Source organism: Perca fluviatilis, chromosome 1, assembly GCF_010015445.1.
Source record: "Perca fluviatilis chromosome 1, GENO_Pfluv_1.0, whole genome shotgun sequence".
Taxonomy (NCBI): domain Eukaryota; kingdom Metazoa; phylum Chordata; class Actinopteri; order Perciformes; family Percidae; genus Perca; species Perca fluviatilis.
This window is the reverse complement of record NC_053112.1, coordinates 20,689,624-20,704,781: the sequence shown is the minus strand read 5'-3', so window position 1 is coordinate 20,704,781 and position 15,158 is coordinate 20,689,624. Positions and strand designations below refer to the sequence as shown.

The window sequence follows — 15,158 nt, the reverse complement described above, 5'->3', positions numbered from 1 at the left end:
CATGGGACCTTTAAAAAGGCATTGCACTTGTGCACACAATAGGGTGTCCAACACAACACCGTTTCAGTTTAAATAAACGTTTTGCTACGTTTTGTCTGGGCTGTCAACTTAAAAAAATAGGCCTTGCAAATGTGTTATTTGAAAGATGCATTAATCACATTTGTTAGACCTCCAGGACACACAGAATTCTGGTGAGTAACAATGAACGTAAACATAAGCTTTATTAGTTTAAGAAAAACTCCATCTGTGCACTTTTATATATCATCATAGTTTTGCATTTTTGCTTGTACATGTTCTCACACTCTGTTTATTCACTTACATTTGTTCATGTGTCAGGTGAGGAAAGAAATAGAGATCACAACTGAAAAAAGAGCATGATTTCTGAATAAGTCTGTACTGTACCCACAAATGAAACTGCATCTTGTAATGTGCCACCACGTGTTCTTAAATCGTCTTCTAGTGTGCCTACTGTTTAAATGTCAAAGTGAGAGTTACAGTATGCTCAAGAAATATGAATGAATGTATTCCAACAAAAAAGAAAAAACAGGCTACTGAGCACAAAGCATAAGAGACCGCTCAAAAGACATTTTTCCTATTCAGAGTAGTCTGGAGCAGGCGCCTAGCCAGTAATGGGCCAGGGCGGCAATGGCCCGCCCACTTTACTCACTGGCCCGCCCAGCCAAGTTTGATCAATACGTTTTGTTTTGTTATGAAAAATATTCAAATGTATGTAAAAAAAGAAATAGTAACAGAACTAGTTGTGTGTCTGTTTAATGTGTCTTCTCTTCTGATTAAAACGAAACATTTTAAACCATAGAATAAGGATCAAACAATTAGGAAGCCTTGGAACGTAGGTGGTTGCTACCGTAACAACAGACAGACTCTCCGGGCTGCCTTCAGCAGCTAACGTTAGCTAGCTGGCTTTTTAGACAATGTACCATGGATGTGTTAAGCAATGCACTGTTAAAAGTTACCTCGACAACAATGGCTTCTCTTTAAAGTGGTATCTCATCAGCGAGAGAGGAGTGTGTTTGAGTGCTACATGGCCCTCACAGAGGTACACATTAAGTAAAACGTATGTCATGCTTCTTGCGTTATTATTTAAGTAACCTAGTAACCTTCCTATTTAGTAAGAAATTATGAACTGATGATGGCTTCTAGCTGAAACGCGTTTGTGTTTTGCCCACATTAAATAAGAAGATAACTTATCTGTGAGTGATGTAGTTTTTAGTTTTCTTTGATGCTGTCACTGCCGTGGACTTGACACACTGTCTAAGATTTGGCGCCTTGCTGGCCACTTTTCATTATATCTTTCATAATTCAAACAATGCTAGGCTGGAAGCTTTCACAGTCCTGAAGCATATGGATAGGATATGTTACATATGCGATTTTTGTCTGATGTAGGCTATTCTAGGTCATGCAGTATGTAATTTAGATGCCCTCTCTGCTGTTTGGGTTCATGATTAGTTGCAACTTTGTGCAATAAAATGGTTAATTTTATAACAGTGCTGTGCAGAGCCAATGCTGCTGGTTCTGCCGGTGCAAATATATTTTAGCCTGAATAGGTTAAAATCGACAGGTTTTTGTCTATACTGTTGTGTACAAACTTTTTAGACTGAGTTTTGTTGGTTGAGCATGTTGGAGACAGTTCTGCTATTGCCATTGTAATGCAGTATGTTGGAAGGTAAAATTGTTGCTGTTTTTTTCAGATTGTCCTTTTTGCTACTTCTACGTCTTTTTGAAAATTTACATTTTAATGTTGGTTTTGGGATAAATGTGTTATTAAATTCATTTGTTGACATCAGCCTGCCCAGGGACTACAGGTGGAAACTAGCACATGTGCTACAACCTGGTATAATGCATCTCTCCTGTCTAAGGTTAATGTATATTGTATGTTGTCCCTGTTTAAATAAATTAAAAAAATGACCCAGTCACTTTTGTACTGGCCCACCCAAAATACTATTTCTGCCTACGCCACTGGTCTGGAGTGGTTGGGAAGCCAAGTAATGAAATGTTTTTTTTCTGGTGATCAAGGCTGGTAGCAAGAGGCCTCGCAAAGAAATAACTGATTATGAAGTTGGCGAGTGTAAGTCCAATCTCAAAGAAGGAGAATCCTTTCCACCATGAGTGGAAAAGGAATTTCTCTAATATTAATGTTGCACTCAGAGGATGGCCTTTTTCAAGGGATCAAGAAGGCAACTGTAAACAGCAGCCAGGATAATTTATTGTTAATACCTGACCTTGTGACTTACCTTCGAATATAGGACATTTTTATTTATCAACACATGTATAGCTGAACAATACCTGTGGGTGAATGTGTACATGTAACTTTTTAATCATATTGGATTGTGTTCTCTCAGTTATAACTAGAAGACATCTTATAGGAATTAATGCTTTACAGGATGTGTGTTTCTTCTTCAAAGATTTTAATCTCTCCAGCACCATTGACACCTCTTAAAACATGAAAACATGATTTTGATGTATTACATTACATTAGGTGTTGCAAGAACTACTCCTGGTAGTTACAAGGTGGCTCTCACAACTATGCCACTCAGCTTAAACACACACACACACACACACACACACACACACACACACACACACACACACACACACACACACACACACACACACACACACACACACACACACACCAAAAATTGAGGAACTAGAGGTTGAAAAGGGAAAGAAAAAGTACAATAAGAATAAAAGAAAGCTGAAAAAACAATCTTCACTACTTACTTCGTCTCTTGCCTACGTCTCCCTTGGAGGTGGCAGCCTCATTTAGCAGCACCATCCCCATGGTGATTGCAGCATCTGGGACAAGGTTGTCAAGGAAACAACACACTTGCATACAGGAGAGGGAGAAGCTGGATATACACACTGCCCCAGGAGAAACTGCTGGACACACATATGCACTTACAGATACGCACACATGTGCATATAAGAACTCAGATTAGCAAGAACATCAGTCACTGGTACTTTGACAGCACAAAGTATATATAAAGGGCGTGGACACATTAATAACAATACATCCTTCTCCCTTTTGCTATTATTCCTTAAAAAAGTGTTCTTGAATGAACCAAAAGTTGTATTGTGTCAGAAAAAGTTATGTTACTTTTGTCCAAGAAAGGGGAAGATATCAGTAGGCAATACAAAACTATTAAACATGTTTAACTTTTTTACTATTAAATTAAATCTGCAGTGGTACAGCCTTACCCTTGGAAGGAAAATATCTTAAAGGTCCCATGGCATGAACATTTCACTTTATGAGGTTTTTTAACATTAATATGAGTTTCCCCAGCCTGCCTATGGTCCCCCAGTGGCTAGAAATGGCGATAGGTGTAAACCGAGGCCTGGGTATCCTGCTCTGCCTTTGAGAAAATGAAAGCTCAGATGGGCCGATCTAGAATCAGCTCCTTATGTGGTCATAAGGAGCTGATTCTAAATCTTGCTTATGAGGAAATGATAATGTAATTGCTGCAAAGACAAAAAACATACTGTGTCAATCAAATTAAGATTTTGTAACAAAGAGTCACTGTGATTATTTTTGTCCCATCTGTTACCTGCAAGAACTTTTTTAATTTTTGCAATTGATCTTACCAATCTGCGGCGACTATTGCAGATCCAGCTCATAATTTGAATGTCCTCCACATGGATTTCTTACATTTTTGTCTTTGTAGAGCTTGGACTGGTTGGGGAACCACTGCTGATGTTGGCCTGTAAATCCCATTTAGACAATTTGTAATACTGACTTGACTGGAAAATCCATTGGTAATTTTTTTTAATTGGCTGACCTACATTGGTACTATTTTAAGTATTTAGCTATTGTTTTGTAGTATTTAGCTATTGTTTAAGATATAGGAATTGTTGAAATAATTACATTAACATTTAATTATGAACAGTTCATACAGTATTGTGAACATCTGTTTTACAGAAGCAAGCAATGCTCCATTCAACACTTGAACTGCAAAGCACAGCCTCAGGTGGCTTATAATGACAGATTCTTTTCTTCAGCGTGCACTGCATACAAATCCACATAACTAAAGAAAACCTGATGGGGTGCACAAACAAAGGCTGCCACATGGGGAAATACAGAGCAGAAACTGAGGCATCCTTTTGATGATATGGTGACAGATCAGGCATAATGATATGGAAAAATAATCTAATTAAAAAATTTTTAGATCAATATTGCGATTGCTTTTAGAGTTCCTTATCTTCTGTATAATTATTCACTATACACAAGCAATACATCATTCCAGAGTAGAGCCAACACAACATTGAAAACAATCAACTGTGAAACAGCAGTCATAAACTGCTCTTTCATGTAGGCCAGGTATATGTGTTATGATGAATTGATATGAATAACATATAGATGCATGAATTAATAACATATCTTTACTCTGCTATTGCATTATAAAATCCTTTGATCACTTGTAACTTCCAGCCTTGTAAACATGTAATTTTCATAACCTAACTGAAACCTACACTGTACATTTACCACTTGACAACAATTCTCCCTCTCATCCTAAAAAGGTACAGTTGTGCAACTGCACATGGTACCTGGGTGTGTGTGCACCTGCATATAACAAATTATACAAGGTTACATCCATTGGGAAACTGCATCTATGACGGTCATAAAATGTGTTTACACCACCTGCAGAGACAACAAGGGTAGGTGTGTTGTCATTTCAGCAGGTGTGAATGTGTGTTTCATTTCGATGTAATCAGATGGGCAGAAAATAAAAAAATAAACTGTGTTAGCGTGGACAAACAAATATTGCTCTGCAGCAGGTGTGACCTTGGACCTGCTATTTCCCATGGGGACAAACACAACAGCTAGGAATGAACGATATCATTACCCACACACATTCAAAAGCACCAGTGCAAGAACACACAGATATACAAGCAGATAGAAAAGAAAGCAAACACAAACGGAAACATCTATCCTGCCAAAAGACACACACAGCAACAGCCTATCATCAGGGGTTGAATTTGGAACAAATAAGGCAAGGAGGTGAAGTTAAAAGAGGACAATCTCTCGTCTTCGTATTGTCTGTTTGTTTAGTCCAGCAGACAACCTCCCTATGGAGAATGGACACAGATGACAAAGCCTTCGTGATGGGAAAATAAATTTTGCGGACAGAAAAATTGGATGCCGTTTCAGACACATAAAGGTGGCTTCCTCCAGTATGTGTTGTGTGTAAGCAATGAGGATTTTTTGCCAAAATGAGCTGTAGGACATTTTACAGATAGCTAAACTCCTCTGGATGATTTGCATTTTGCAGCACTGTGTTTGAATTTATGTCGACACATGAAACATACAAACGCATTGGTGAAAGGATACTCAGAAGGAGGATGATGTGAGACTCAGCCACAAACTGAGCCTGACTGCTGCCATGAATATAACTCTGTGGAGTGGGGAAAGAGAGGGAGAGAGAGACAGACAGACATATTAGTTTAACATTGTTTATTTCAATTGTCAAAAGGTCACACTAGGTTACATCCTCAGAGGAAGAACAGTAAGGACATGGAGGGTTGAGTTATGAATGGTGAAGAACAGCATTGAACAGTGGGCAATATCTGACAGTCAAGTTGAAAACAGTGAATAAAGAAAGAGAGAATCATTAATAATTAACCTTTTGTGACAAAACTCTTCATTGTACATATGTACAGAAAGAAAGACTTGCTATCTTCTTATGGCTTATGAACCTGGCTTAAAATGATGACCAACATCCCTTTATTCAAGAACAATACCTGTCCCCAATATAAACAAACCTGAATTTGGTTGTAGTCAAAATGGCATCCAGTTCCTGGCTTAATCTTATATTTGCTTAATCATGAAGGAGATCTAGAAAAGAATGGCCAGTACCTTTTCCTCCATGGATATGTATTTTATGCAGCATGGCAGCAGCAGAATAATAACACAAAATCCTTTTGTGTTATTATTTATTTTACTTTTTTTAATGAGGAAAAGACTCATTGAGATTAAAAATCTCTTTTTGAAGAGTGTCCTGGCCAAGACAGGCAGCAGTACAACCACACATACATACAAACACAAAGAACACAAAAACACTTAAAAACAAATAACAAAAACCAACTGAACCAGCATATCCCTCAAAGTCAACCACAATCCTAAACACATCAGACAAAACATATACAGCAAGATGTGGCTGCCTCCAAGTCAATCAACATCCTCTTAAAAGCGACCAATGAGACCAGCTCGATAAGTTTCATGGATCTCTGTAACTTGTTCCAGGTAGAGGGAGCAGCAAACGTAAACGCCTTTTCCCCCAGCTCAGTTCTAACCTTTGGAACAGACAGAAGGAAGAGATCCTGGGAACGAAGATTGTAAGTCCCAATACTATTTACACTGATATAGGTCCGAAGGTAGGATATAAGTAGACCTAAAATATACTTGTATATGAAGATATGCCACTGTTTAAGTCTCCGTGTTGACAGAGAAGGCCATCCAACATGTTCATACAGTTCACAATGGTGAGTGAGAGCTTTAAAACCAGTGATGAACCTCAGAGCTCCATGGTATACAGTTCCCAGTGCATGTACATTTTGAGACGAAGCATGCATGTATAAAACATCACCATAGTCAAGTACAGACATAAAAGTGGCAGCAACCAGCCTCTTTCTAGATTCAAACGTAAGTCAGGATTTGATTCTGAAATAAAAACCTAGTTTAAGCTTTATCTTTTTGCTAGCTGCTGAATATGAAGTGTAAAAGAAAGAGATTAATCTACTAAAATACCAGGATATCTTTACTTAGAAACATTGTGTGTGTGTGTGTGTGTGTGTGTGTGTGTGTGTGTCGTATCCACAAATGATTTTGTCAAATGTAAAGTAGGAATGTTAATTTTGTGTGTGCGCATATCAGTTTGTGAGTCATAGATGATTTTTCCCATGTAGTGCGTAGGTGTAATGTGCCACATTCTCAATGAGTGGGCAGAGAAAGGTCAATCTAACCCTACAGGAACACTCACACACACAGACACGCAAAATATTGTATTAACTCACATTCACTGCCCATCCTCTTAATGCATCTTTCCAGCATGAATGCTGCTTCCATATCTTTAAGAGAATAAAACTCCTAGACAAAAGGCGTTTTCAAACCGTAGGAATTGTTTCATAGTTCTAAGAGTCCAGTGTTTCCCACACATAGAGTAATGTGTGGCGGTGCGACTCACTATCAACACCGGCCGCCGCACATTGCGTTTCGTTATATATATTTTTTTACACTATTTAAAACACGTTCAGCTGCATTTCCTACATACACACACGCACGCACACACACACACAGCTCCTCCCACCGTGCACACAGTGTCTGTCTCCATAAGGAGAGAAGAGGGCTGGTGAAATTCACAAGTTCACGAAAGGTTGGTATCTCGTGAACACCTTTACACAATCACACATTAAAAAGTCCTATAAACATATTTTATATTCTGAATACAATGTTGTCAGTGTGTTAATGTTGGAGTCCCGACCCGACTCTTAGCAAACAAGCGATTGTGCCTGCTTTAGAAAGTTAACTAGTCACAAGTTTGCGGTAAAATGCAGTTGGGTTGTCGAGGTCAAAACACTATATAGCAGCTGTGAATCAGATAAACGCAGGCCTATTATAAATAATGTAATGTCATTTTTTACTCTTACACTGAATGTTTGCTGCTTCAACCCAGTTGAGTATTGAAAAGTATTTTCCGCGACTGAAAAAGGCACGTGTTGAGGATGAGGACCAGCTTAAACTGGAGTTATCAGTCTGAAACAGAGCTGAACAGTCCGACCAGTGGAATTAGTTATGTTATTAATTTGTTTACAATATTTTCAGGCTTCAACTAGTGAAAGACAGGGTCAGGGAAAGAAAGAGATAGATTCGTTAGGCATTGAAGTAGGAGAGGAGGACAGCATCCAACAGCGTGTCCTCCTCAGTTTTTTTCCTCAGTTTTCTTTTTATTGTGTCCATACTGCAAGAACTACAGTACAATTGTAGTTCTTAGAATGTCATTTTCAGGGACATTTTTAGCTCGTACTTCAGAGTAGACACTCTCGCAGCACAAGAGAAACCTTGTACAGCGATTGGTTGAGACATCTACGTCGATTAATCTATCACATGAGCCAATGCAGCACCGGCAACCACTATTTTTAACTGCAAGCTAACTAGCCAGCCAGCCACTTGGAGTTCCCCAGTGGGCAATTCCTCTCAGGGAGTCCCCATAACTGTTTGGTTACAAAAAGCCTAAAGTAAGATCTCACTACCTTAGCTTTGTTCCAGAAAATGGATAATGCCAAAGATAATTTATCTAGATTTCTATTCATTTGGAGATTCACATGCATTCACCTGGAGTCAGGTTGTCATTTGTCATTTTTGATTGCTTGAAAATTCTTAAGAGTTTTGCCTAATATGAGCCAGCGTGAAGGCAGACGCCAGAGAAGAAAGAGTGGAGAAAGAACAGAGGAGAGGAGAGTGGCATGCTGATGAGGGCGTACTCTTGTTAAGACTGTGATGGGCATGGGCCTCGTAGTTAATTTATTGAATTAAAAGTAGTGACCAGCTGTGAGAGTTTACCGTCCTCGTGTTTTGGAGCCTTGGGTACTTTTATCATGTCTGTCTATTGTCTGTGTCGTTCGTAAAATGTGTGTCAAGATGGATGGAGGGATGTCAAATCAATCTAGGAGTAAAAAATAGGGTAAGTAGTCCAGACCGGTTCTATCAGAAGTCTTTCCTCCCAAAACAACCCCACAAGCAGCCTACCTCTAGTGGCTGTAGTAATTATAATGGTAGCAAAGGAGGATGTCAGGTGACGTATAAAGAGCGCTAATGTCTGCATAGGGAGCAGGTCAGAGTAGATGGATGGGTCAAACAAACACAGGACTTCCACTCAGGAAATCGCTGTTCAGGCCCCGTGTAAACCCAAAAGTCTAACTAAAGTACACGTTAACTTGTAAGTCAAGTATGTAAGTATGTTATGCTAAGTTATGTACATAAGTGCGTGATGGTCTTCGTCTCCACGTAACTACATCATGTGCTTCCGTACGGAACTGAAGTTATGTAACAAATTTTAACCCAAACCACCATCTTTATCTAAACCTAACCAATTAGTTTTGTTGCCTAAACCTAACCAAACAGTGACGTTTCATCGACGTTAACTACATAAAACTGCGACCCTTATATTTAGGAATGAGGACGTAATGATATTCTGCCACCGGTTGGAGTGCTAATTTAGGAAATGCTTCTGTGGGTAATTTTAGAGGGTAGGAAAAAAAGACCTATGTGATTGTATGGGTTGGAGGACCTGTTGCATATGAGTCATGTAGAGATACTCCATAATGTGAATGAGGCCCAATAAAGGAAAACGCTCATCCCCAAAGTATTTTGGTATAGTTTCTGTATGTATTTGTCAACCTAAACAAACTGAAACCAACACCGAGCTCAGTGCACAGTTGGTAACACAAGAAGAGGACTGCAGGGGGCTGGCCCAACCAAGCAGATGAGTGACAAACACTGCAGGGAACAAGTGGAGTGATGGCAGCAAGTTAGTCAAGCTCACCAGGGTTTCAGGTAAGGCAGTGTTCAGACTAGACAACAATCCTACCAATTCTTTGAATGTTAGTTTTTGTGTTTTGGCTGTGGCAGTGGGGGCTGCAGGTGGTGCCGAAAAAACCCTAACCCTGCGGTGAAAAAGTTAACAGATTTAACTTTCACGCTGCGGTGGCCACAAAACAATGGACTGGAGTGTAACATTATGTTTCACATGTAGTCATTCAATGGGGCCTTGTGCAACAGTATAAAACCAACCGTTTTGATAGACCTTGTTAGTTTTTTAAAGTAAATGGTTTTTTTTTAATATATGGATGCTGACAGACCCAGGGTACTAGCAGCATGGCTAATTGCTAGTACCATGGGGAACAAAATGGAAACACAAACGGGCTATGCACCGACACCGCCGCACAACCCTGCGGCTAATAGCTGCAACGCCAGATCCTATGTCTAAGGCCTGCATCTTTTTCTTGTTGAATGGTAACCGAAGGGATTAGCAGTACTTAAATTCCCGAGACCTACAACAAATAATTTTACCTATACTACCTGTGCCATGGTAAAATAAAAAGAAAAACTATTATGACTTGAATCAACGACATAGAACAAATGCATCCCTTGATACACTGACCTTTGAATTCTTAAACATCTAGATATTTTTTGCAGGGACTTATGATGCAACGGCAGTGGATACTGTTGAGATTCAATTGAGGATGAGGATCAAAGATAAACTTGATGCTTGCATTTATTTATTAGTATACAAAAAACAATGTTTTAACAAGGTTGTTTTAGTCAAGGCAATATTTACAGCCATAATTATGGAGTGTAGTGGTGACATTTATTTATTGCAATAGAATGTATTGAACCATGAATTAGTGTGCGCCTTTAGACTCCTAAGGATTCTCTAAGTATTAACATGCATAAGCACTTTACTTCAATGTGTCAATTTTCTCTGTATATATATATATATATCACAGTCTGTTACAGTCAGTACACTCAATGTCTATCACACAGCCCAATGCTTAAGGCTCAAACTCTGCACAAGCAAGCTTATCTGATAAGACGTTAGAGCTCCAATTTGACTGGCATCTCTCTGTGTGTGATGGGAGAAAAGCACAGAGACAGACAAAGGAAGACAACATGGAAGTCTTGTGGAAATGAGACAAATAGGAGAGTGAGAGAAAGGAAGTCTTTCAGTGTGTTTCACATTGTTGAATCCCAGCAGATTATTATCGTCTGGGTTTATGGCACATTTAGGGTCTGTTTTTCCACTTGACTGAACCAGTGTTGAATTCTTTCCCTATCAGACAGGAATAAGGATGGAAAGATCAATAGAAGATGACAAAGTAGAAGGAGTAAAGGGTGGGCAGCTTTTTTCTTGCTTCAGTGGAGATAAATGAAGAATTTTTGCACTTGAAAGCAGAAATAAAGACAAAGGCTCAAGGCGGAAACAGATCCTTTTGTCTTCAACACAAACCGGTTGTTCTGCATTAAGTGGGGTTTTTGAATTGGTAACAAGATGCTTTCCTTTTTGACGGACAAACCAAGGCTCTTTTTTTACCACCATGGGAAAAAGTTTTGGTTGTGGTGCCCTTTATTTGGAAGTTGGTGAGAGATTGCTTTTGGCATTTCTAATCACTCCATGAGAAACTGCAAGTGCAACTCAGTCGTATCATAAGTAATTTATATTATGTTATAGTCAATTTATAAAATTAGTTAAATTCCAGGTAATTTAAATGTAAAAGCTGCTAGCACAAGGGTTGGGACACTTGTGAGTGCAACAATGGCCAGTAAATGAATCTGGAAAAACAAACGCAAAAAACATGTTTTAGCTTGCTCACAAAACATTCTTAATGGCATTTGGCTTTTGGACAAGCATGCACATGACATTTAGTGGAGTGACTTGGGTGCTGATAAAGTAGCATTGTTGTGAAGCACTATGGTACAGTGTATGAGGTGCAGTTGTGCATTAAGATTGCGCTGTCTGTTGAAACATTTGAAAATGGAACTTGGCAGGTGTTTTTCTGGTCCTCCTTTACACTCTGGTCTAGCAATCATTTAAAATGAGAACCTTTCCTTCCTTTATCTAAGCCTATACATTCACTAATCCATCTATCCAATGCACTCAAATTGATGGCTCTGCAATAAATCCTTTAAGGGTGGACAAAGTCTTAGAAACATCCAGGTCAACAGCATAACAAACTACAGCCACTCATAAGGACACGAGTGCTACATTGGAAAAATGTGACAGTTCAATCAACTATCCTCTATAAACTTAAACAGAATATGATAAGGTACATAATATTGAACTGCACTAGATTTAGCAATGTGCAACTTATTGCTAACTGTCTTTGTTTATATTGTAGTAAACTACTGAATTATGGCAGCACACCCATGCAAATGCACACAAATACACTTATTTTATCCCAGATTCAATGAGCAAGTGCATCTTTGTAAAATGTTCAATAACTGTAAAGGGCATTGAAAGAGAGACACTTTGGGAAAATGACAAAGCTGTGTCACATTACAAAAGGCTAACTAACTAGCATGTATGCAACATGTTTTTATTCTTTCATTAATAAAATTGCAATAAAACATTACTTCATACTATTTTTCAAGGCACCACTCTATGCATGTTACCTCCTCAACATAAGCATAAACTGCAGATAGAGGCTATGAGCAAGAGCAGTGCTTGGAAGATGAAAAATTCCTCAATCCATGGCCAGGCACTTTCAATTAATCTGATGGATTAGAATGCAGGAGTTCCATTCATTAGTGTGCAGAGCTTAGAGTGTATGTGTTATGGTGTACGTAGCTATGCATGTGTATACTGAAAACCATTAAGTAAAGGTGTGTTTGTGAATTAAATAATGAAAGAAAATGTGTGTGTGTGTTCATTAGAAAGATTTAAGACATCATGGCGGTCTGGAAGTAAAAGCAGCCATAGCTCGTTGAGCGAACAGAGATTAATGGAAGCTAACACAACAGTCAAACTCTATAACTCGTTCTCTCTCTGTCTTACTTAATTCAACAGGTTACCTACACAGACCAAGTTAGACACTTGTGAATAAGCCCATGCAGTCTTTGAAATGTGGTTTGGTGCTCAATATAGCCAGATATTATGCAGAAAATGACCTGTTTTACATGCATTTAAATTACAATGGCCTGAATCTATTAAGGCAGCGTATAGATGGAGACAGCTTCCAAAGCTTCTGCCAACAATATACCACTACATGCTTGTTGAAAACCATAGATATATACACTTGAAAACAGGAGGCAATATAACTTTAACCCTTCAACATAAGGTTTATCTGGAAATTCAAAAGAGAATCTTCACTGATGTACGTCAACAAAACAGCATTTTTAGTGTCCTGTAAATGCTTGAATCACACCAACTTTCATTAGCACGTGTCTTGCATCCAACCTGTGCCACAATGGCTGACCACCTGGCAAGGGCAAGTACCAGATTACAGCCACCTCAAGATTTTCAGTACTTCACAACATTTCTTTGAAAAACTACAGGAAAACATGTCTTAAAAGTACATCTTTAAGAATAGTTGTATCTGCTGTTTGGGGTAGCATTAAGTCCCTCTGAGTGTTACACACTTGAAGTGTCAAAAGTGAACTGAACCCCCATATTTCAATATCACATTTCTATAATGTCAAAATTCTTGGACAATTATGTGCAATAACTACTCGGTGCAATAATTAATTAGTTATATGTGCAATATCTGACATTATTGTAGTCTGATATGCTCCAGCCACTTGTTCACTGCGCTACTTATGTTCACACTGTACTCCAATAGCATTTGTACAATCCATTGTTTTAGCAACATGATCTTTTTAACCTTATCTTACTTAACTTTAACTTACATTTTTATTTCTTGCACTTTAGCTATGCTACTTTATTCACTTTACTTTTTGTTTCTTACTCTTATTTTTTTTAACATTAAATCTGACTGTGAGCAACTGCAATTTACAACTAACAATTTATCTAAGGGGATCAATAAAGTATTCTGATTCTTTGCTAAAAGTGTTACAGAGTAAATCCAAAATAAGGCACAGTTAAGTAAGGCAATGATAAGGTCACAGCTAATACCCGGTTTATACTTTATAGCTGCGGACCACTTTTTACAGTAGATGTAATTAATCTGACTTTCTTGCATGACTCACTGAGTGTCATAATAATAGACTTTAAAAATAATGGACGTGGCATTGGTGGACTGCCATTGTGAAGCCAGCAGTATGCATTTTGGCCGTTGCCATCTTGGTATTTTGGAGCAAGAAGTGACCATATTTGGACAAAAGGGCAGAACGGTGGAGGATGACGCATCTAAGCCAGTGTTGTGTATTTACTGGGGGTAAACGCAGACCTCTGGGTTCTGGTGCCGTTTGTCATGTACACAGAGCTGGTTGAAAATCGTCTCTTAAGTTACCAACTTGAAGCAACTAGCTTGGTTGGCAGAACACTTAACAGGATATTTATTTTAAAATAAATGGGATCCTAATTTACTAAATGAATATCCTGCTCTAATAAAGAAGACTTGAAACTAGCGACTGAGGCCATAAACTTGTTCGGAAAATGTTTACTGAGGTAATAAATCAAGGTAGAAGTAGTGTAATTTCCCTATAGACTTCTTTAGAAACTTAGAAACCAAGACTTCTTTTTGGAGCATTGGAGTCGCCCCCTGCTGGAAATTAGATAGAATGTAGGTTTAAGGCACTTCTACATTGGCTTCACTTTTCAGGCCTGGAAGTTACCGCTGGGCGGCAACCGAAGGCAAAACAGGTTTGACAAACATTGGAGCTCGACCTATTATGTAGTCTGGAAAGATGAAACAATTCTAACAGGGATTTGCTGAAGGGCTATTAACCAAAGTATTGTTTAAAGGTCCCATGACATGGTTCTCTTTGGATGCTTTTATATAGGCCTTAGTGGTCCCCTAATACTGTATCTGAAGTCTCTTTCCCAAAATTCAGCCTTGGTGCAGAATTACAGCCACTAGAGCCAGCCCCACAAAGAGCTTTCCTTAGTATGTGCCATTTCTGTGTTTGAGGAGCGAGGGGGGGCAAGTTGGAGAGTGGGGGTGTGGTCAACTGCCACTTTGCTCGTTTGAAAGCCATGATGTCTCTCTCTCTCTCATGGGTGGACCAAATTCTCTGGGCGGGCAAAGCAGAGAAAGGGGAGGTAATCTTGCTCCTTATGACCTCCATAAGGAGCAAGATTCCAGATCGGCCCATCTGAGCTTTCATTTTCTCAAAGGCAGAGCAGGATACACAGGGCTCGGGTTTACACCTATTGCCATTTCTAGCCACTGGGGGACCATAGGCTGGCTGGGGGAACGCATATTAATGTTAAAAAACCTCATAAAGTGAAATTTACATGCCATGGGACCTTTAAGGTTAAGAAAGCTGATATTTTATTTGTTACCCTTATCAAATCTGCACACAGCCCCACGCAGAATACACGGTATGTTGATTTGTGCATGAAATGCGGAACCAAAGTTCACAAGTGCGAGATCTAAGCAGAAACCTTTAGCTGTACGCCTTTCGCAACACGTGCTGAGGTTAGCACAACAAGCTGCATGTGAGTCAGTCACAAATGAAAGGCCAG

At 39.0% G+C, this 15,158-nt stretch overlaps 1 protein-coding gene across 1 annotated transcript in view; it reads right to left on the bottom strand.

Annotated features, from left to right (window-relative positions):
• The window catches only part of tusc3 (tumor suppressor candidate 3), a 93,726-nt gene that overhangs the window by 17,392 nt on the left and 61,176 nt on the right, over positions 1-15,158 (bottom strand). The window contains exons 7-8 of the mRNA XM_039801798.1: positions 5,348-5,411; positions 2,743-2,817 (exon numbers count right to left, since the gene is read on the bottom strand). Of these exons, the coding sequence (XP_039657732.1) occupies positions 2,743-2,817; positions 5,348-5,411 (139 nt within the window). The remainder of the gene's footprint in view (positions 1-2,742; positions 2,818-5,347; positions 5,412-15,158) is intronic.